This window comes from Peromyscus californicus, unplaced genomic scaffold, assembly GCF_007827085.1.
Source record: "Peromyscus californicus insignis strain IS unplaced genomic scaffold, ASM782708v3 Scaffold_20__1_contigs__length_68692818, whole genome shotgun sequence".
In the NCBI taxonomy this organism is placed as follows: domain Eukaryota; kingdom Metazoa; phylum Chordata; class Mammalia; order Rodentia; family Cricetidae; genus Peromyscus; species Peromyscus californicus.
This window is the reverse complement of record NW_026294503.1, coordinates 40733172-40754414: the sequence shown is the minus strand read 5'-3', so window position 1 is coordinate 40754414 and position 21243 is coordinate 40733172. Positions and strand designations below refer to the sequence as shown.

Here is a 21243-nt window from a genome sequence, read left to right as displayed (position 1 = left end):
ACAAGTGGGGTATTTTTTTGCCCTTTCCTGACGGCTTCATATTATTTAGCATAAATCTACATTATCCATAATGTAATAACATAATGTAATGTAATAACAGGGTCTCACTATGTAGCCCTGGCTGTCCTGGAACTTGTTCTGTAGTCCAAGCTGAACTTGAATCCAGAGATCTGCTTGCCTCTGCTGGAATTAAAAGCTTGTGCTATGACTGCTGGGCTATCTCCTTTCACTTAATACTGGGGCTTATAGGTGTGCACTACTGCCAACCAGCTCTAGACTTCATTTTCTTTTTCAGTCTTAACAATAGACTGTGCAGATATAGCTCAGTGGTAGAGGACTTTGCCAGAACTCCTCGAGGCCCTAACACACCTGGACACAGTGGCCTTTAATTCCAGCACTTGGGAGGCAGAGGCAGGCAGATCTCTGAGAGTTCATAGGCCAGCCTGGTCTACATAGTGAGTTCCAGGACAGCAAGGGCTACATAGTGAGACTCTGTCTCGAAAAAAAAAACAAAAAAAGCCACTGGATAATATTCCATTTCCGTGTGAACGGTCACTTGGGTTGTGTACAAATATGATAGAATCGGTTATTTTCTTTTTTAAATAAATTATTTATTTATATATATTTAATGTATGAGTGCTGTTTGCATGTATACCTGCATGCCAGAAGAGGGCACCAGATCCTATTCTAGATTGTGAGCTGGGAATTGAACTCAGGACCTCTGGAAGAGCAGCCAGTGTTCTTAACCACTGAGCCGTCTCTCCAGCCCCCAGAGTTGGTTATTTTGGTTACTCTTTGGTTATACACCTAGACGTGGAGTTGCTTGACCACCCGGCAACTCTACTACTGAGACACCTCCAACTGTTTTCTCGAGGTTGCAACCTTTCCCACTAACCCTACTCAAGGAGTTTTTCGTTTTAACATCTGTTACCACCCGCAAAAACAGCCTCCGATTCTTTTCTGCTGTTCTCGTGCTGCCGTAGCAAAGGCGTTAAAAGGGCACACCTTTAATTCCAGCTCCGGAGGCAGAGGAACGTGAATCTCTCTGAGTTCGAGGCCAGCCTGCTCTACATAGCGAGTTCCCTATGTTTCCCCAATCAGGAACACATAGCGAGACTCTATCTCAAAAACTAAAATAATAAAAGGGCTTCCTGAGTCCAAGAGAATTGTTACTCATCTCCTCCAAGTCTCCCAGCGGAGGAATAAGGCGCAGGAATTAGTGCGGAAGCCAGACTGCCCCGCCTCCACTTCCGGGCGCTTCAGGATGATGGCGCGTTTCCCGTTGTGCGCATGCGCCCTCGCAGCGTTGCCTGGGCGACGGTGCATCCCAGCCTCAAATCCACGCCGAGTCGAGCCCAGCGTTCTTCGGCCCCGCCTGGGGGAAACCGTCGCGCAGCGATGACGTCGCGGGGGCCTGGCTGGGCGTCGCGGACTCCGGAGATGGAGGAAAAGGAGCTGCTGCGGCGGCAGATCCGCCTCCTGCAGGGTGAGGGGGGGCCGCGGCCCGGGAGCGCGTCCACTGGTTTCTTGTGATCGCCGCGGACCCTTTCAGAGGCGGGCGCTGTCGGTCGCGGTCTCCGGACGGTCGGCTTGGGTGGGAGTATGAGCGGCCGGGTCGGGTGCGGCCCGCGGGTGACAGACCCTCTAGGCTTCGGGGCGAGTGAGCGGGCCTCGGAGGGCTAAGAGCAGGAGACAGCGCGGTGGCCTGCCCGCGGGGGGTCGCGTCGGCCGGCCTCCAGGCCCGGCCCCCCGGCTCCGGAGCGTTTCCCTCCGCTGCCGTGGAGTACCTTTCTCTCGATTCAGGCACAGCCCCCTCGTACTCTAAGGCTGACTCCCCAGGCATCTGCTTCCGCAGCTGAAAATTTTTAGAACCTAGTTGGTCTTTAGAAGTTTTAACACCTTTCCAAGATTTTCCCCGCCGAAAACACTTAGGGGTCTGGAAAGCCAGTGCTGGGCAGAGTCCAGGTGGCCTGCCCCTTCGGGGCTACTTCTTGGGGTTCCCTCAAATCGGCCCGAGGTAGCTCCCAGTCTGGGCGTGGCCTTCCTGTTGAGGGTGGAGGCAGAGACCCTGTGTGTGTGTGTGTGTGTGTGTGTGTGTGTGTGTGGGCGGGTTGTGAACCGGCCTGCGTTGCTTCTCTCCTCCTCCTGGGCTCCGTGAGTCACTTCATTGGAAAATCCTTGTGGTGGTGGTATCAGGCCTTTTCTGTGGGAGATACGGTTGTTAGCTAGTGTGGGCCGTCAGTGGGTGTATTGTGTTGTTTTGTTTCGGTCTGTCAAGCACTGGGTTACAGAAGCATCCGTTCTGAGGCGATTACTAAGGTGCAGGCTGACTTCTTTTCCATGAGTGGGCAAATAGAGGGCTCTGTGGAAGACTTACCTCTTCTTATCTGGGCACTACAGGCTTCTGTGGCCTCTTTTGTTTTTGTTTTTTTTGTATATGAAGTGACACTTGCCCTCAAAACACTATGGACCTAGGAGACCAGTGAATAGAAACAGTTATACCTCAAAAGCCACATTGCCAGAATAAGCAGACAAAATAGTAATGATGGGGAAGAGCTCATGGAATTGACAAGCCTAGAGATTTGGGCTGAACTTTTCTATGGTTTCCAGCCACTTCGGGCTGCTCTCAAGTCAGGAAGGGGCGCAGGAAGGAGAATGTGTCTAGGGTATTAGGGTAGGGGTAGTAGTCTTGATTGTTGCTGTTTTTATTATAGGCGGTTTTTAGTCACACTTCCTAGATAACTGAGCCTGTGATTCTGCCTTCTCAGGTCTAATTGATGACTATAAAACACTTCATGGCAATGGCCCTGCCTTGGGCACCTCAGCTACTCGATGGCAGCCACCTGTTTACCAGGGTGGCAGGACCTTTGGTGCCCGCTACTCTCGTCCCAGTCGGAGGGGCTTCTCACACCATGGCCCTTCATGGCGCAAGAAATACTCCCTTGTGAATCAGCCTCTGGACCCTTCGGACCCAGCCAGTGATCATGCTTTGCAGGCATCCATCAGGTCTGGGGACAGCCAGCATCCTGACCCCCAGCAGTATGTACTGGAGAGACAGGTCCAGCTCAGTCCAGATCAGAATATGGTTATTAAAATCAAGCCACCATCAAAGACTGGACCCACCAGTGCTTCAGGGGCCCAGCGGGGCTCCTTGGAAGACTATGACGAATCCTGGAATGACCAAAGACCCCAGGGAAGTGAGGTTGAGCTCCCTGGTGGACAACTGCAGCCTGCAAGGCCAGGAAGAACCAAGGTGGGTTACAATGTGGATGACCCCCTTCTGGTGTGCCAGAAGGAGCCTGGCAAGCCTCGGGTGGTGAAGTCTGTGGGCAGGGTTAGTGACAGTCCCTCTGAGCATCGGCGGACAGTCAGTGAAAGTGAAGTTGCCATCAGGGCACACTTCCCATCCTCAATCGTGCACCAACGTACTGGCGTTGCCCTGGGCCGGAAAGTAGGCCCTCATTCTGCAAGCTATGCTGAACAGCTCATTGGAGACCAAAGAGCAAATACTGGCCATGCTGACCAGCCAGCTTCCTTGGGTTCAGTGGTGGCTCCGGTCAGACCAGCAACAGGAACCAGGCAGGTCAGGGAGGCCTCACTGCTAGTGTCTTGTCGGACCAGCAAGTTTCGGAAAAACAACTACAAATGGGTGGCTGCCTCAGAAAAGAGTCCACGGGTCACTCGGAGGGCTCTCAGTCCCAGAACAGCTATGGAGAGTGTGAACAAGTCCACTTTTGGCACAGTTGGAAAGACAGAGAAGCCACAGCCTAAAGTTGACCCAGAGGCCAGGCCTGAGAAACTGGCCACATCATCCAAACTTGGACCATCTCCCAGCAAATACAAGTGGAAGGCTTCCAGCCCCTCTGCTTCTTCCTCTTCCTCTTTCCGTTGGCAGTCAGAAGCTGGCAGCAAGGACCATACTTCTCAGCTCTCCCCAGTCCCATCTCGATCCCCTTCAGGGGACAGACCAGCAGCGGGACCCGGCAGCTTGAAGCCCCTCTTTGGAGAGACTCCGCTCTCAGTTTACAAAGTGAAGAGCCGTACCAAGATTATCCGGAGGCGGGGCAGTACCAGGTGTGCATCTTTCCATCTTGCAATATCCTATCTAGGTGGGTGGAGTAGGGCTCATTAAGACTTTTTGGCTCCTGAGTTAGGGAGTTTGGAGCCATTGTGTTACTTTAGCTTGTGTTCCCTTCCTGGTTTCCAGGTTAGGGAAAAAGGAGGCCAATGTTGGGTCTATTCAGCATCACAGATGTGTGGCCCAAGCTGGGAGCTTCGTGTGTGATTTTGGGTCATGCTTCTTGTAGGAGTGAGGCTGGAGGTAGTGTTGTCATGTAGAGATGTGTCAGGTAAAGCTTGAGTGACTCAGGGTCTTGCATGGGGGGCCTCAGCAGGGATGGGGAGGCAAGAGCTCTGACACTGGTAATGCTGGCAGACCTATCCTTTCTTCTGTTGGTGAGAAACTAGGAGGCCATTTTGGGTAGCTTCCCTTCTAGGGAGGGGGGGCTGGGTTCAAAAACAGGGTGTCATGCCAGGTTAGGTGCTTGGGGAGCAGCACCCCGGATCTGTCTAGTGAATAGCAGTATGTAAATGCTGCATGGCTCTTCTGGCCAGAGCAGTGGGTTATGTGTCTGAGCTGAGGGGTGGAATAGGGGGCTGGGCTCTGCCAGGTGTGCCTGGACTTTCCTGCTCTGTTTTTATTTGAGGGCGTTAGGGTCCAGGAAGTCAAGCTTTGTGGGGTGCTGTGCCCTGGCCCAGACAGAAGCATGCACCATTTGTGTTAGGTTGGGTGACAGTGAAAGGGGCTGGGGCACTGCATTTCCAGGCTCTCCCTGCGTTGGGCTCTCTGGCCACCTTCAAAGTGTGCTGAGGTGTTGGGTGGCTGTCATTCCAGAGGAAGCAGATTGGGTTTACAGCCTAGCTGGTGGTGGCCAAGTGACCAGGCTGAGCTACTGCTTTATGAATACACATTACTTCTGAGATCACTATCCTTGCATGACTGTGGGAGACTGAAAGATGGCATCATAGCCTAGAGTATATGGTTAGGGGTCAGAGACTTCAGATCAGCTGCTGCTGGCAAATACTGTCTGCTTACCAGGCAGAGGGCCTGCCTAGGCCATCAGACAGTGTTCTTCCAAAAGACACTTCCTCTCCTTGCCGTGAATCCCCCTAAGGAAGTTCTTCCTGCTGTCTTAATTTGGTCTTTGTCTCTGTATAAGCTCATTCCTTCTGGCTCTGTGCTCCAGACAAGTGCTGTTTGTAGTTATCTGACCCTGAGTCCCATCCTCATAGTGCCTAAAGATAGATTTGTTCTTATCATGCTGTGCTGGGGACCTTGGAGGGGGAGTTTTGGAGCAGCCTTGAAGATGTGCTGGGAAGATGACATACAGACCTGAAGGCAGCTCCTTTTCAGGAGTGCAATTCTTCTCCATCAGCTTTTCCTCTAGTTTTGTGCAGGGCCTCATCTGGCTTGGAGAAGGGCTGGGGCAGGGGCAGGGCCAGGGGCAGGGGCAGGGGCAGGGGCAGGGGCTGGGGATGGGGCTGGAACCGGAACCGGGGCTGGGGCTGGAACCACTTAGAGAGTATGGCAGCCTGTGCGGTCTCCAGACGAGGAAGGTGCTTGGGCAGATCTACCCAGTGGGCATGTTGGTAGTTGTGTGTGTTTTGTTTCCATAGCCTTCCAGGGGACAAGAAGTGCAGCCCCTCAGCCACCACCAGCACCAGAAGCCATCTCACCCAGCGGCGGAGACAGGCCCTCCGGGGAAAGAACAGCCCCATTCCGAGGAAGACTCCCCACAAGGGTCTGATGCAGGTCACCAGGCATCGGCTGAGCTGCATGCCATCCAGCCGGGCCCACCTCTCCACCAAGGAAGGTATGACAGAGAGGAGGGCTTTAGGCACTGGCTGAGGGTGAGCTGCACTCTGGTAGGGTGGTTCGGAACCATGTTAGGAGGGTAGGATATGGGACCCAAGAGAGAGGCGAGAGAGAGGGGTGGGCCAGACACGGCCGGGTTCTCCTTGGGCAGTTGAGAAGGACAGGTTGAAGAGGCTTTCAGCTTTGGGTGGAGAAGATGGAAAGTCTGCTGGTGTTGCTTGGGTGTGAAGAAGGGCTGTGGAATCCTTACTGGAATCTTCTAGGTTAGCATGATTTGCTGTGTCTGTGGGGTAGAGTGGCATATAGCCTGGGGACAGCAAAGCTTGTTTTCTGTTGGTAGGGGCTGACACAGTGTCCTCCAGCCCCATAGGTGGGCAGGGGAGGGTGAGAGGTGAGAGGTCTTGAGTTCAATGGCTCCACCTGTGGTGCCTTGGGTGTGTTGGGGCTACTGAAGCTGTTGCTGCTGCCACCACTAGGGGTAGGGGAATGGATAGCCTCATAATTGTAGACAGTTACGGTGACTGCATAGTGTCCTGGTATTTCTGTTGCAGGAAGGACTGTGGGGAGTCTTTCTATCTATTCACTTACCTGCTTACCCACTAAGCATGTGATGGGCACCTTGGGGTCAAGAATTGTCATGCTGGTTCCTGAGGATGCTGAGCCACATTCCACTGGAGGCAGATGGCTGCCTGAGCCCTTGTAGATAGCCTGGACCATTGGCTTTGGGTAGTAAAGGTGTCCTGAGAACAAGAAAGCAGAAGAGTATAGTTATGGGTTACAGGGAAGGTGTAAACACTAGGTAGGCATTGGGAGTGCTTCTTGAGACGTAAGTGAGGAGAGGAAATAGTACTCAGGTATGCAGGTGAAGGCAGTAGTTGAACACAGAGCAGAAGGAAGGCCATATAGCCAATGTGCTACACAAGGTTGGAAAAGGGGATGGCCCCAGTGGAAAGGACACTAGGTCATGAGGGAGGGAGGCTCTTTTATGCCACATTAAGGAAAAGGAATAAGTTCTGATTGTGATCTCAAGGAGGGGATAGATGAGGGAGCCAGGAGACATCAGGAACATCAGGTGGCAGGATTGGGCTAGTGGGCTGGAGTAGACAGTGAGTCAGGATGGCTAGTATGCAAGGCCTTGCATGTGAGATCAAGGGGGGTCGTCATCTAAGCAGAAAATGAACTGTGGAAACAGGATGCTGAGCCTGTGGTTGGTATGGCTACTCAGGTAGCAGTCCCAGAGACAACTACTACACAACTCCAGATAGACAGACAGAGGTCACAAGGGTAGGCTGTCTACAGGAGGTAGGCCTTGCCAAGGTTTTGGCCAAGGAGATGAGAGTGACAATAGTCATTTCTCTAGGCTGGAGCCTGGATAGATTTGGCTTGCTCCAGGAACTGGCTTATCTTACTTAACTTACTGTCTGCCTCTTTACCTTGCGTGTCCGAGAACCCCAGCCTGAATGATATTCAAGGCTCTGGCCAGTCTGTTTGATTCCCTGGGCTGGGGTCTTGCTACATTGCTGAGTGGAGCTTTTCTATTTCCAAGTGGGTACAGCCCCCAAGCTCATGTGGATGTTAGAGGTCAGGGTCTCCCCGTACATGGGGTCAGTGGATAAGGGCTACCCTTTCATCTAGTGCTTGGGGTCTTCTCGTTCTGCTTCCCTCCAAGAAAATGCTTAGCCCTAGTTCCAGATCTCCTCTTCATGCCAGTACCCTGGTGCCTAGGGAGGGGCCTGATTGCTCAGTAGACTTTGGGTGCCCAGGAGTGGGGTAGCTTAGCTGTTTCTGGCCCACCCCTTCTCCAGGTCACTACTCAGCCCTACTGTGTGGCCTAACAGCCAGCAGAGGGCGCACTTGCCCCTCTTATCCCTCCATCCACCTTTTTCTGGTAATTGATTGCCTAATTTCCTCTTTATGTGAAAGAAAGCAGATATCAAGTAATTTGCAGCAATAACCTGCTAATGCTGGGCCAGTATCGAAACTCCCCTGTTCATTTCAAGTGGCAGATAAAACACTAATACATAATTATCCTTGCAAATTGGATTGTTTTAAATAACCAAAAGGCTACGGCCAGAAGAAAGCGATCCCATCTCCCTCGAGTTACTCTTGCAGCGTAATTGCCGCGTTCAATCAATTTCCCTGGCATTAGAAATTCCATCACAATCAACATTAAGCTTTATTCATTGTGATGGCTAAGAGCCGGGCCATTTCTCCTCTTTTTCTTAACTGGCAAAATTAATCAGGGAAAAGATTTTAAACATTTACCCGTGCGAAAGAGGTCAGCGCTGCCACTATATTGCTCAGCAGATAAGGGGGCTAATAAAAAGAAAATTGAATTACTAATGATCACCAGGAACCGAGTATATAAAACCTGGCAATCGCCAGTTCAGGAGAAGGAGAATCAATTTTCTTGGGACAAGGTGTGCTCATTTTTTATTTTGGCGCGTATTATCAGCAATTTAATTTGAGAGCGCATAAACAGGAGGAAACAGTTAGGGAATAATGAGCCTGGAGGTGTAAAGTGCTACAGGATATATGCTGTACACAATTTATTTGGCACAACAGATAATCGCTTTAATTGAATTCAAAACTGCATTGTTCAGCAGCCATGGGGCTGCTCATGCCTGGGGACCAGGAGTGTCAGAAAGGTTCCAGTCTGATGTGGTGTCTCCCTACTGGTCAGCCTTTGGTTGTGGGGTGGGGTGAGAGCTCCCAGAGAAAGCCCTGAGGGGGTCAAGGAGGCATGTGTGCTAGGTCTGCTGCTGAGACCTGCTTGGTCTGCCTCCCATGGACAGATGCTAGAAAAGGCATTTGGGGAGGGATGAACCTTTAGGGATGTGGCAGTTGGTAGTTACCATGTGATGCTGTGCCTTTGGTCAGTGTGGGGATGGAGGACCTGGGAGTCTTGGAGTGAGTGCCCAGGTTTACTCACCTAAGGGCATGGCCTAGAACTAGTATTGTCTTGGCTCCCTGAGCTGTGTGCATAGGGTGCTGTTTAATCTGACATACCAGCCAACTTTTCACCTGCTGCCCTAAGTTAGGTCACTGTTAACTTACTTAGTATCAGTAAGTTGTGGCCTTCTAACCAAGAGCCTCTTGGAAGCACTGGCTGTCCACTGCCAAGAAAAAGCCATTGTGGGTAGACAAGCTATGTGTCATCACTTCTCAGAGGTAGGCTTGGAGAGGAAGACGCTTCTCTTTTATCTTCCCATAGTAGATATGTGGCCATTGCTTTCCTTTTCTGCTTAGAACTATGTTTCAAAATTTTGGTCTTGGGACTTAGTAGTTAATAACTACATTTACTGCTCTTATAGAAGACCCAAGTTAAGTTCACAGCTGCTTATAATTTCGGTTCCAGGGGATCTATCACCCTCTTCTGGACTCTGTGCATATCTGTATGCATGTGTGGACACACATATACAAATCATTTAAAATAAAATAAAAAAAATGTTTTTAAAAACAGGGCTGGAACAATGACTTAGCAGTTAGGAGCATATCCTGCTCTTCTAGAGGACCCCTGTTTGATTCCAACACCCATGTCAGGTGCTCACAACTGCCTGTAACTCCAGTTCTAGGGGGTCTGACACTTCCAGCTTCCATGAGCATCCATACTCAGGTGTCCTGCCTATGCGCGCGCGTACGCACATACACACACACACACTGTTAAAAATAAAATGAATTGGTCAGGCATAATGGTGCACACCTTTAATCCCAGCATTCTGGAGGCAGAGGCAGGTGATCTCTGAGTTTAAGGTCAGCCTAGTCTACAGAGCAAGTTCCAGGACAGCCACAGGGAAACTCTGTCTCAAAAAACCAAAAATCAAATAAAATAATAAAATAAATTAAAAAAATCTTTTAAAGCCAGGCTGTGGTAGTAAACACCTTTAGTCCCAGTACTTGGGAGGCGGAGGCAGGCGAATCTGTGAGTTCAAGGCCAGCCTGGTCTACAAAGTGAGTTCCAGGACAGCCAGAGTTGTTATGCAGAGAAAACCTGTCTTTAAAAATAAAAACGAAAAACAACAAAAAATTCTTTTAAACAAACGAAAAAACCTTGGCCTTGCCCTGGAAATAGAGCCGCCTTAGGTAAAGGGTTAGTCTGTAGGTTCTGGGTTGGGGCTTGCTAGAGGGCTGGATAATAAGGACTAGATGAATTTTCACTGTGGTGCTCTGACCTCAGACCCATCTGCTTCGTAGGCTTTCACAGGGGCCTCCTGGGCATAGGCACCTGCCTCTAGTCCAGAGTTCTTTAGCATGTGAGAGGAACCATCTCTCACTTTACCATGCTAGTCCTGTGGGATGAACATGTAACATAAATGTTAACATTTATAGGTAAGAAGCAGAGTGACCACTCACTTTGGGTCACTGGCAGAAGGGTAGGTAAGGATTTTGGCCCCTTGGCTGGCCAGGTATCCCTCAATGAAGGTCCTCTTGTCCTGCCTAGGGTGAGAGTCTGCTGGGATGGGTGCTCATTCCCAGATTCAAAGTTCTTTAAGGACGTGCTCCCCATGTAAGCACTATTAGCTGCTGCTTAGCCCAGTACTCACTCTGCCCAATGCTCACTACAAAGTGGGTAGCTCTTTTGCCAGCCTTAGCCTAGAGCTGTCACCAGTGGAGGGTTGGGGACCCCTCAGATGTTCAGTGTTCTCTGGGAGCTGATCCTACCCTCTGGCTTCTAGCCATTCTGGGGGCAGCCTCCTCAGAGCTCTGGCTGGTCTTTCTCAGTGTTTGGGTGAGCCCTGTCTTTATACTGTGGTAGGACAGCTTCTCCGTTGTCACTCTTGGCTGTATAGACAAATGTGCTCAAGCCTGCTGACCTGCTTATCTCTTGTGCTTTTAGGCCCTGCCCATCAGCTTCCTCCTTTGCCCCCTTAAAGTGCCTTGGGTCCCCTGCTGCTGGCAGAGTTCCCAAGTAGGCATTTCTGATATATATGGGTCCTTTCAGACTCACTTTTTTTCAGCTGTTCTGGGGAAGAGGCAACTTGCCAGGTAGCTTTGGGCATGGGAGGAGGCTCATGCGGATCCCTCCTGTAGTCATAGCTTCATGCTTGATTTGTCCACTGATCTGTGGTACTGGGGATTGAACTCAGGGCCTGAACATACCGAAGCAAATGCTCTGCCACTGAGTTCTGTCTTCAGTTCTCTTTTTGCTTTTTATTTTGGGACAGTCTTGCTCGTTTTCCGGTTGGCCTTGGCCTCCTGCTGTAACCCAGAGAGGCCTTGACTGGTGCTCTGCTTCAGCCTCCTGAGGAGCTTGGATAAGTTACCCTTCTTACTTCACTGATTTATTTTGAAAGCCTAGGTTGTGTGTGCAGCCTAGGCTACATATGTAGTTAAGGATGATCTTGAGCCTTCCGCCGCCGCTGCCTCCCCGTGCTGGGATTATAGGCATGAGCCACTCTCCTGGCTTTCATTTCTCCTCCTTTGCCAACTACTTTGGGGCTCTTGCTTCTGATTAGGCCTCCTTTTCTCTGGCTAGGTTTGGCTCTTTAAAAGCCCTGCCCCAAGCCGGGCGGTGGTGGCGCACGCCTTTAATCCCAGCACTCGGGAGGCAGAGCCAGGCGGTTCTCTGTGAGTTCGAGGCCAGCCTGGTCTCCAAAGCGAGTTCCAGGAAAGGCGCAAAGCTACACAGAGAAACCCTGTCTCGAAAAACCAAAAAAAAAAAAAAAAAAAAAGCCCTGCCCCTTTTTGAAGACCTTTCTCCTTGGCCAAGAACTATTCATTCATGGGCCAGATCCCACCCCTCCCTAGCCAAACCCCATCTACTCTGGCCAGACATTAGATTTTGCTTCTTCAATAGGTCCTCCCTCTGAATGCCTTTCCCATCTCCAGCCAGACTTCTCTTCTCTGTGAGTAGGCCCACCCACTTTGGCTAGCCATTTCTCAACACTCTGTGTCTGCCTACTTATTTTTTGCAATGTGATCCTCTTCTCTCAGATATCCAGGGCCCTCTGCCTTCATTCAGGCAACTGCTCAGTGCCTGTGGCCAGCCTTCCAAGCCTATCTGCTTTAAGACCACACGGCATTCCCACTTCCCGCTTTTCTGCCTTCTGTGAATTTCTGCATCTGTTCTCTGTATTGCCTCACTAGAAAGATCCTGCCTGAGGGTTTTGTCCTGCTCTTGTACATAGATGTGAGTCCTTGGTGTGGGGCAGGGTGGGTTGGCTTCTTTCATTGCAGAAACCAGAGGAAGCACTGTTTGGAACAGGGTTCTCCTCTGCAGAGTGCTTCTTCTGGGTGAAGGTTGTTCTCTCCAGTTCTCTTACCACACGTGTTGGAGGCCAGTTCCTGGCCTCACTCCAGAGTTCTTGTTGGGTGAGCAAGCCCTGCTGGTCTGGGGATACCTGTCTCATCTGACTTAGGCTGGGCAGGGTTTGATCAGTATATGGGCCCAGAAGGTGTGCATCATGGTGTGTGTGATTGCCTGTTGAGAGCAGCACTGCTCATTTGGGAGATCTCAGGTCTTTCCAAGGCCCAGGACTGTTGGAGCATCATTATATTTAGCAACTGAGGATGAGAGAGTCTGCAAGGAACTGACCTGCCAGTAGAAACAATAGGCCTACCTGTTGGGATATTGTTCCTGCCTGTGTCAAGTGTGCCTGGTGGGTCAGGACCAGTGATGGCATGCCTGGGGGGTCCGTGAATATCCCATAGCACTGGCTGGCTGTGGGATGGCATTGTCTCACTACTTGTGCCACTGAGGGAAGTTGGGGAAATCTAGGAGCAGGCGTGTTGGCAGATGAGAGTGCCCACACACTGGCTCTACAGCAGCACTGTGAGCTGCAGTCTCTCAGGTGCCCAGTCCTCTGCCTGGCCCTGAGCTGTGTGGTCTCTAGGGAGCTGACTTCCAGTGGAGTTCAGCCAGAGAGCCCAGAGTGGTAGCACAGAGCTTTAGGAGTGGCAGCTTGGTTGTGACAGCATCTTTCCTTACCAATAGCCCTTGGTGGCCTTGACTGGCTGCTCTCTCTAATGCAGCCCAAGGCATGGGTCTTATCTTGTAGGGGAGCAGGGAGCTGCAATCAGAACCCCAGGATAGACAGCAAGAATGCATGTTGCTTTCTCTCTAGTCATAGTCCAGCTTAGGTAGCCAGCTGATGCTGTGGTGAGAGGGTTGTGGAGGTACATTGGAGCCTAGGGTGCTTGTTGGGGTGCTCAGGGAAAGCTTGGTGCACCTGACAGGGAAGGGCTCAGGGCCAGGTATCTGAGTGAGAGGTCAGGCTTGATAGGCACTATTTAATGCTGGGTGCTGGGATTACCCACATTAGCTACAAGTTCTAGAACTTGGCTGAGATGACTGTGCACATAAAGTCGCTCAGCCTATGTGGACTGGTTGGTGTCATTGTCTTGCTGAGGGAATTTGGACCTCCTGTGTTCTTTGCACTGCTGTCTGGTTTTTGTTTTTGTTTTCTGTGAAATGAAGAGTTGACTGGCCCCGGGGTCTCTCTGCAGATCAAGGAGCTGGAACCTTTAGGTGTTTCAGACCAGTGTGGTGGTCCTCTGTGCTGTGTGGTAGCTGTAGCTGCTGCCCTGTCTGGGAAGCCCTGCCCAGTGCCTCAGGGGTCTGCGATCCATTGTTGCTCACTGGTTTGCAGCTGGGCTGTTCGATTTTACTACGGCAAACACTGTTAAAGGGCGTGAGAGCAGTTAAATCTGGAGTCCTGCTTTCATAAGGGAAAAAAGAAAATGCTGAATTAGGCTCTGGGAAAGGCATCGGCAGCGATCCTTGGATCTTGCATAAATTATCAGGCACGCTGGAGGCCTCCAATTTTACGTTTGTCGAAACCATGCTAATTAATTATTCCACAAGAATTGGCATGAACACACATGTGAGCTTGCCCCTTCTGACTCCTGGCTTGGGAAGGGTGGTGGTATCAGGGTGGCTAGAGCTTGTATCTCTGAGACAGCAGGCCCCCTCTGGCTTAGGACAGTTTGGCTAGCTCCTCTGTAAACAGAAGTGAGAATAGTTCTCTTGACAGTTTCCTCCTGAAGACTCGCCGATCTTCCATGTGTCCTGACTGACTTTGAATCAAATACTACACCTTGGCTACTGAGCATAGACTGGCTTAAGAATCTCAAGAGCTTAGCTTAACACTGGGTGCTGGGCTGCACAGTTAAGCTTTGTCCAGCTGCCTCTTGCTGGGCTGTCAGGGCCCATGGAAGCTGCTGACTCCTTTGAGGATACACTACGGAGCCCCCAGGGATTTTCCCAGGAAACATGGCATAGGAACTGTCCTGGAAATCATCCCCCATGACCTGGTCTGTACTCAAGCACAGTCAGCAAGGCCTAGAGGCAGCATGTGGATACAATTTAGCATACTCATCCTTTGTTTGCTGCCTGACAGTGGGATGGGTGCCAGCTGCAGGCAAATGCCCCTAATGTGGAGTTAGTACCAATTTGTGGTAGGTTGTAGGTTTCAGGACATAGTGACAGGGCTCTAGGTAGGCCAGGAAAGGGGCCCATACCCAAACCTGTGTTACGAGTGTAGGATAGATTCAGGGGTCAGGGCACAGCCCATGTGCCAGCCTTAGTGTATAGCTTTCCAGTGTTGGGCTGTGTCCTGATAGTGGGCAGCTTTCCAGTAACCTTTTTGTGTTGGCTAGTCCCCAGTTAGGTGGTTGGTGGTCTTAGGAAGGTCGTCAATCTCACTGTAATGGGGCAGGTGACAGAACTCTGTGAGCCGGGGGCATACCCCTCTGGTCGGGAGAGGTACTTGATGAGTTCCACCCAGCTTGTTCCTGTGAGTGCTGTTTTGTCTGTGGTACTGTGTCTACAGTGGTTCCCTGCCTGATATTGCTTCTTAAAGCATTTGGGGCTTAAACCTGGGTATCCTACATGGGTTTGGCAGACGATGCTGTAAGGATTCAGACAACCCCTCCCTCTAAATCCCCAAGTCAAGATGTTTCACATGATGGAGAGCAGAGATGGCACAATGTACCAGACAACCTGGCTTTGGTCACCAGTTCATGACTTAGGCTGTTCAAGGGCTCTTCTCAGGTCTACTTTTCCTAAGATGGGGGACCCTCTAGAACCATGCAGAGCCAGAGGCAGCAGCACTATGATTAGTGCTTTGAGACATGAGTCCTATGGAATGATGTTGGAAGTTGCCTGACTTAGAAGGGTATACTCATGATGGGTTTGAGAGCATTCCATGTAGAATTTTTTTACTGCTTAAGACAGCTGGACAGGTGGGTAGTTGGGACACAGTGTTCTGGAATAGGCAGGGTTCCTCTTGTCTTCTTGCCAGGGAGCCTTCCTGGGTTGCCTCTCCACAGGGAAAGGACCTGACCTGATCTCCTCTGGTCAAGGACACTAGATAGAAAGGGTATTATTCCCTGCAGAATCGCACTGGGAGCTTCAGGGCGGCACCCCAGCTAGGGCTGGCTGAGGAGGACAGCCAGGCCTATGGGGCATAGGAGGTGTCTGCCGAGGGTTCTGGGGAGAGGTAGCTGAATGTGGAGCCCCTCTCTCTTCATGGACTGGCCTTGTGGTGAGGAGCAGGGTATGGCTTCATGGGGCTAGAGGTCAGACTGCCATTGCTGCTTGAGGGTTGTCCAGAGACCCTGTTTTGCGCCTGTGCTGGAGCCCAATGATGACATTCTGAAATTAGCCAGGGTGTGTCTGAGTTTGACATGAGCAGCCAGCTGGCTGGGCCTGTTCCTGCTGCTCTGCTTAGCCAGTAGTTCTGGGCCTTACGACTGACAGCTATGTTTAGGGTCTCTGAGGTTATGCTTTGCTCAAAGAGTCTCTAAAAACATTCTTTGGCTCTTTCCTTCATGCCTGGGTCTTCTTATTTTTAAAGGGAAATACATGCGTGGGTGGGGTTCATCTGGTTCTAGCTCAGGATGGCTTCCTTTCCCCACAACTTGATTTGGGCATCAGGGCTACTGGACATCAGATACTGGTGAGTATCTGAAGGCAAGGGCTGTAAGTCACTTTGCCTCCCATGCCAGGGACCCTGATCTGCCCCGAGAGTGAGGATTGGTTGGGGTTAACAGTGCTTGAAAGTCAGCAAGCAATGAGACCAGATAGGGAGGGGTTCATGTTAGGACCTCACCTACCGCAGAGTCTGGTCAACCTGAGTATCTGAGGAAGCAGTGGGTGGGATGGAAGCTCTATGGCTGTCTAAATGTGCAGTCTGTTAGAATTTCATTCTAGGTGTAGCTTTTCAAAATTATTACATTTGTGTGTGTGTGTGTGTGTGTGTGTGTGTGTGTGTGTGTGTGTGTGTGTGTGTATACATAGTGTGCCACATGTACCACACCATGCGTGTGGAGGTCGGAGGATGCCTTCCACCATATGGGTTCTGGGGATTGAACTCAGGTTATCAGGCTTGGTGGCAAGAGCTTTTATCTGCTGAGCCATCTTGCTGGCCTGCTTTAGCTGTTTTCTGTAAGTTAACTTGGTTTTTCTCCAAATACTTTATAGTTTTCATGTGACTTTTCCCCCTTTGACCCATGAGTTATAAAAGGTACTTCTTAATTTGCAAACATGTGGGGATTTTGAAGTTATTATTTTAACTAATGATTTCAGTTTGTGTGTGCAGTTGGATTTCAGACCATTTGATGTTTCTGCAGATTTATAGCTCAACTTGTGGTTTTGTAAATTACACTTGAAAACAATGTTGTTCTGGCTGGCCTGAAACTCACAGAGACCCACCTGGCTCTGCCTCCTGAGTACTGAATGCTAGGATCAAAGGTATGCACAACCACATCTGACTTTCATCTAGTCATTTTCTCAAGTCCAAGTCTAGAGAAAACCTGTTAATAACACTTTAATGCCTTTGTGCTGCAGTTTGAACTCAGGGCCTTACAACTGCTTTGCATGCTTTGTGGCACTGAGCTGAGCATTCAGCCTGCCACAGTTGTTTTTAAGTTTTTCAAGACAGGGTTTCTCTGTGTAGTTTTGGTGCCTATCCTGGATCTCACTCTGTAGACCAGGCTGGCCTTGAACTCACAGAGATCTGCCTGCCTCTGCCTCCCGAGTGCTGGAATTCAAGGCATGTGCCACCACTGCCCGGCCTCTTTTAAACTTTTTATTGATTCTTTGTGAATATCACGCCATACACTTCAATCCCACTCATCTCCCCGTCCTTTGATATCTGCCCTCCGCCCTTGCAACCTCCCGTGGAAGCTGTGGCGTGTCACGGCGTGTCACACAGTATACCCTTTTGCCCAGACAGCGTTATTTGCAAATATTCATTGCAGTGAGTCGTTGGACTGGCTTGAGGAGTCTTCTGCTACACCATCAGCACTGGATCCTCTCTGGGACTCCTCGCGGATAGCCTGTGTTGTTGCCCTGTGTCATGGAGAGCTGCGGCTTTAGTTGTTTCTATGTACTTGCTCCTTGAGGAGTTACTGCAGTCAGAGTCTAGGTCAGGCTGGCTGGAAGGCCGTTTGTGGTGCTCTTGGATGGAACTCCCCAGACTGAGGCCTCCCCTTGCGGCCTTCCTCTTGACAACTGCAGCCTTCCTGGCCTATGTCCTCTGTGGGAACATGTGACTTAGATGGAGATCCATCCTCTCATGATGTCTTGCTCACTGGAATCTGGAACTGAATGCCTTCCTTTCCCTTGATGCTTCGGTCCCTCTGGTGGTTCCACCAAAGGAAGATCTGTAGCTACAGGATCTGGGGGTGTGGCCGTCCCAGGGCTGGGCTATGTGTGATATCATGGGAATTCCTGGAGAGGAGACTGCATTCACTGTAGCCTTCTACTTTTCGTGGATTTTCTGATTGTTCATCCCCTCTCTTGTGTCCATGGACATGGTTGTGGCTTAGTGTTGCCAACAATAACTTGTTTACTGTAAAGGGTTCTCATTCCTTACACAGGAGGAAACATGGATGAGACAAAGCCTGCTGGAGAGGAAGTCTTCAGGGCCAGGAGTGGTCAAGAAAGCACTACATTCACATAGCTGGGGCCTTTTGAGGGCTCACGGCCTTCTAAATTGAAGATTTAGTCTAAATGCATAGAAATTGATGAAATTTACAAAGAAAATCTATAGCTGGGTATGGTGACTATAAATCCAGCAGCTTGTGATCATTAAGTGTCCAGTTATTTGTGGCTTTGTTTGCATGTCTGTCTCTCAGGCCTGGCAGGAAGGAACCCTGGCCTTGGAGATAAGCCCCTGGGTCCCAATCTTTGTTTTGGTGCTTTTGATCCATGGGTCTTTAGGGGCTTCCCCAGGGGCCAGCAGCTGTGCATGGCCTGCATGCTTATTTCCACTGCTGACTGGTCCCTGCGGAGTCAGGACAAAGTATCCAGTTTGTGGACTGGCAGGTCACTGCTGTAGAGGAGTCTTCTGACTAGAAGCAAACCCCTGTCTTCCCCATTCTCTTTCACAGCCCTGAGTCCCACAGCCCTGAGCCCTGAGCAAGGGAACATGGCTTTCCCCCCTTTGCCCTGAAGGTGATGCCCAGGGGGAGATGTTGGCTGTATGCAAACACTCAGAGGAGCTAATCTTCTCCCCTGGGGCTAATGCACAGGCTGCCATGGATGGGCACCTGTCATATAACCAGTCACAGGCTGCTGCCTGGCCTTCTGCTGGTTGAGGGGGGTGGAGTAGGCTTAGGGTCACAGCTGGTTCTGGGCCTCCTGTCTCATTTGGATCTCTCAGCCAGGTAGACCTGGCTAATGTAGTTCAACATAGGGCCTGACTAGAATCTTGCCTGTGTCCTTTCTTTCTCCTCCTTGGAGAGTATGGCATCTACCTGGGACATCAGAATTCAAGTAAGTAGCCCACTTCCTGCAGTGAGTTGGTGTTACCTACAGAGGATAATTCCTGGGTCATGACCTTGGGCTACTTTCTTAGTCCTAGCCACCCGAGAAAAAAGTTTTGGAAAGGGCTGGATATTCTAATAGTTGGAAGCAGAATCCCCATGTGTCTCACAGGATGCCCTAGAATTCTGAGTGCTTACATGAGTAACTTCCTTGAGGCTGTGACAGTCCCAGCCAACTATCAGGAAACTTGTTGAGTCTCAGTGGATGACAGGTTCTGGGGAGTTGCTATCTACCTGACATAGCTGTGCTGAGGGAGTAGATTTCAGAGCCCCCCTGAACCTGCTCCATGTCAGCTACCCTGCTCCAGGGCCCACTTGGGACATGCTGAGGGAACCCAGTGCTCCATATGTATAGGATAAAGTACTGTGCTCAGAGATCTCTGTTCATGGCACATAGACCCCTCTTAGCTTGTTAAAGTATGGTTGGGGGAACCTATGAGATAGGTTGCTGTCCTGGATGCCTTTCCTGTGGTACAGTCATCAGAACCCAGGCTCTTACATGCAGGGCTGTGACTGGTACCTCAGACTGCAGACATCCTGTAGTTTGGCCCTCCAGCCTGTCTTGTCATCCTTTGTCATCTGCTCATCTAAATTAGTCTTAAAGCTGGGTGTTTCTTCTTTACAGAGAATTCAAAACTGCACCGGCTCTGATGGGATCTGGCAGCTCTTCTCTTAATGCCCTTTCTGCATCAGTACAGAGTGTGTAAGTGGTAGGGTGCATGGCTCTGGTAGAAGCTCTGGCTCCTGCGGTGGGTTGGTGTCACCTACAGAGGATAAATCCCGGGTTGAGATATTGGCTACTTTGTGGAGCCCTAGCCGCCTGAGAAGGTTTTTGGAGAGGGTTGGGCAGTCTGGCATCTGGCAGCAGAATCCTCATGTTTGTCTCTCAGGATGCCCTGGAGTTCTGAGGGTTTCATATGTGGACACCAAGCCCGTTTGAGCTATGGTCATGCTGCAAAGTCTAGTCCTGTGTAGTCATTACTGGATGTCTAGAAGGTTGAACTAAGACCAGTGTTTTGGGGATTGTCTCCCGAGACTTGTTTTCTAGGCTCAGACCATCATTTGCTCTTCTCCACTCTGTAGTGCTGCGAACCTTCTTCCTTCAAGCCCAGCAGAGGAGCCCATGCTGGGCTTGCCCTCCTGGGAGATATCAGTCTAGAGTACTCATTCCTTTCATTTTTTTTTTTAGGACCTCACCTGCTCCAACTCCAGAGGCCTATGTAACATCTGTCTGTCTTCTGTAAGCTCCTCCTTGGGTCCTGGAGAAGCCCACCTGGCTTCTGACTATGCCTTCTAGATGGGCAGGGTCAGTGGTAGTTCTGCCTTTGTATCTAGGCTTCAGGTCCCAGGGTGGGGTTCCTTCTATAGGTCTCGTGGTCAGGTGGGCCATGGGGGCAAGGCTTGGGTTGTTGATACTGGTTTGGGATGGTTCAGGATTATCTGCTATTGTGTGAAGCTCCTCTGGGTGCTGTTAACCCAGAGAAGGCACCCCCCCTTGAGCCCTCAGTCCTTGGGTCCTGTAGGTGAGTTTGAGGGCTGCACCTGGGAGTGGGTCAGTACTGTTTGAAGATCCATCCACCAGTCTGCCACTGCAGCTGTCTGCTCTAATTCTAGTTGACTGCCACCTGCTGGGCTGTGCACCTCTCAGCTCTTCCCCAGACCACAGCGTGGTTCCTTCTGCTCCCTCCTTCCCTCCTTGTTGGAGGGTCTTGTGGTCAGATGTATTCCTGGCTCTCACAGGTGCTGTGCTGTGCTATATTGACGACCCTTCCTCTCCAGGACATCCTCTGGCCTCGTACAGCAACTACTGCTTCCTGGCCTTAGGCGCTAGCAGGTTCTTCGCTCCTGAGGGGACATTACCAGGAGATGTTGAGGCATATGATGTCATTGCTACTGGATGAGAGACTCTGGAGGAAAAGGATGTATGTTTCATGTTTTGAGGGTGATAGTGCCTATCCTACCAGTGGGCTTCATTTGAGGCCAGAGAGGGAGCCCTGCTGTCTGTTGGGGCCTTCACTGGGCTGAGGGTAGTGGGAAGTTCTTGCTGATTTCTCAAGGCCCCAGTCTGCACTGTCAGCTCTGTGGGCAGGCCTTGCATGTGTGCATGCCTGCATCTGTGTGGGTGTGTGTGTGTGCAGAAGCACAGGTGAGCATGTTTTCTGGAAGCTGTGATATGAACCAGATCTTTTTCGAGAGTAGTTCTCACCCTGCCATCTGACTTGCTTAATGGGCCTGTCCTCGGTGCTGATCACAGTGCAGGCTCAGTGACGGACTCCCAAAGGTCCTGGCAGTGAGGCCTAGGTCCAAGGGTTCTCCTCTGCAGCTGGCCTACTTCTCCATAGTAAAAGGCCAGGGTTGCCAAGAAGGGCCTGGTAACCCAATGTTAACAAGAGGAAGACAGCTTCTCCTTAGTTGTGGCTGTCTTTATAGAGTGTGGTTTCCAGGCTTCTTTTCAGAGCATCTTTTCCTGGCTCTGACTCAGGGAGTAGAGGAGGGATTCCAAGAGAAGGCCAGGCTGTGCTGAGCAGGATGCTCATGCCCTCTGGGGGAGTTTGTAAGATGAAGTTAGGACCTCAGGCCATCTGGCAGCAGCCACT

At 50.7% G+C, this 21243-nt stretch overlaps 1 protein-coding gene across 1 annotated transcript in view; it reads left to right on the top strand.

Moving 5' to 3' along the window:
- The first annotated feature begins 1361 nt into the window (after window positions 1-1361).
- Zc3h3 (zinc finger CCCH-type containing 3) overlaps window positions 1362-21243 on the top strand; it is an 81918-nt gene continuing 62036 nt past the window's right edge. Inside the window, exons 1-3 of the mRNA XM_052748039.1 lie at window positions 1362-1486; window positions 2769-4074; window positions 5677-5873. Coding sequence (XP_052603999.1) covers window positions 1399-1486; window positions 2769-4074; window positions 5677-5873 — 1591 coding nt within the window. The 5' untranslated portion in view covers window positions 1362-1398. The remainder of the gene's footprint in view (window positions 1487-2768; window positions 4075-5676; window positions 5874-21243) is intronic.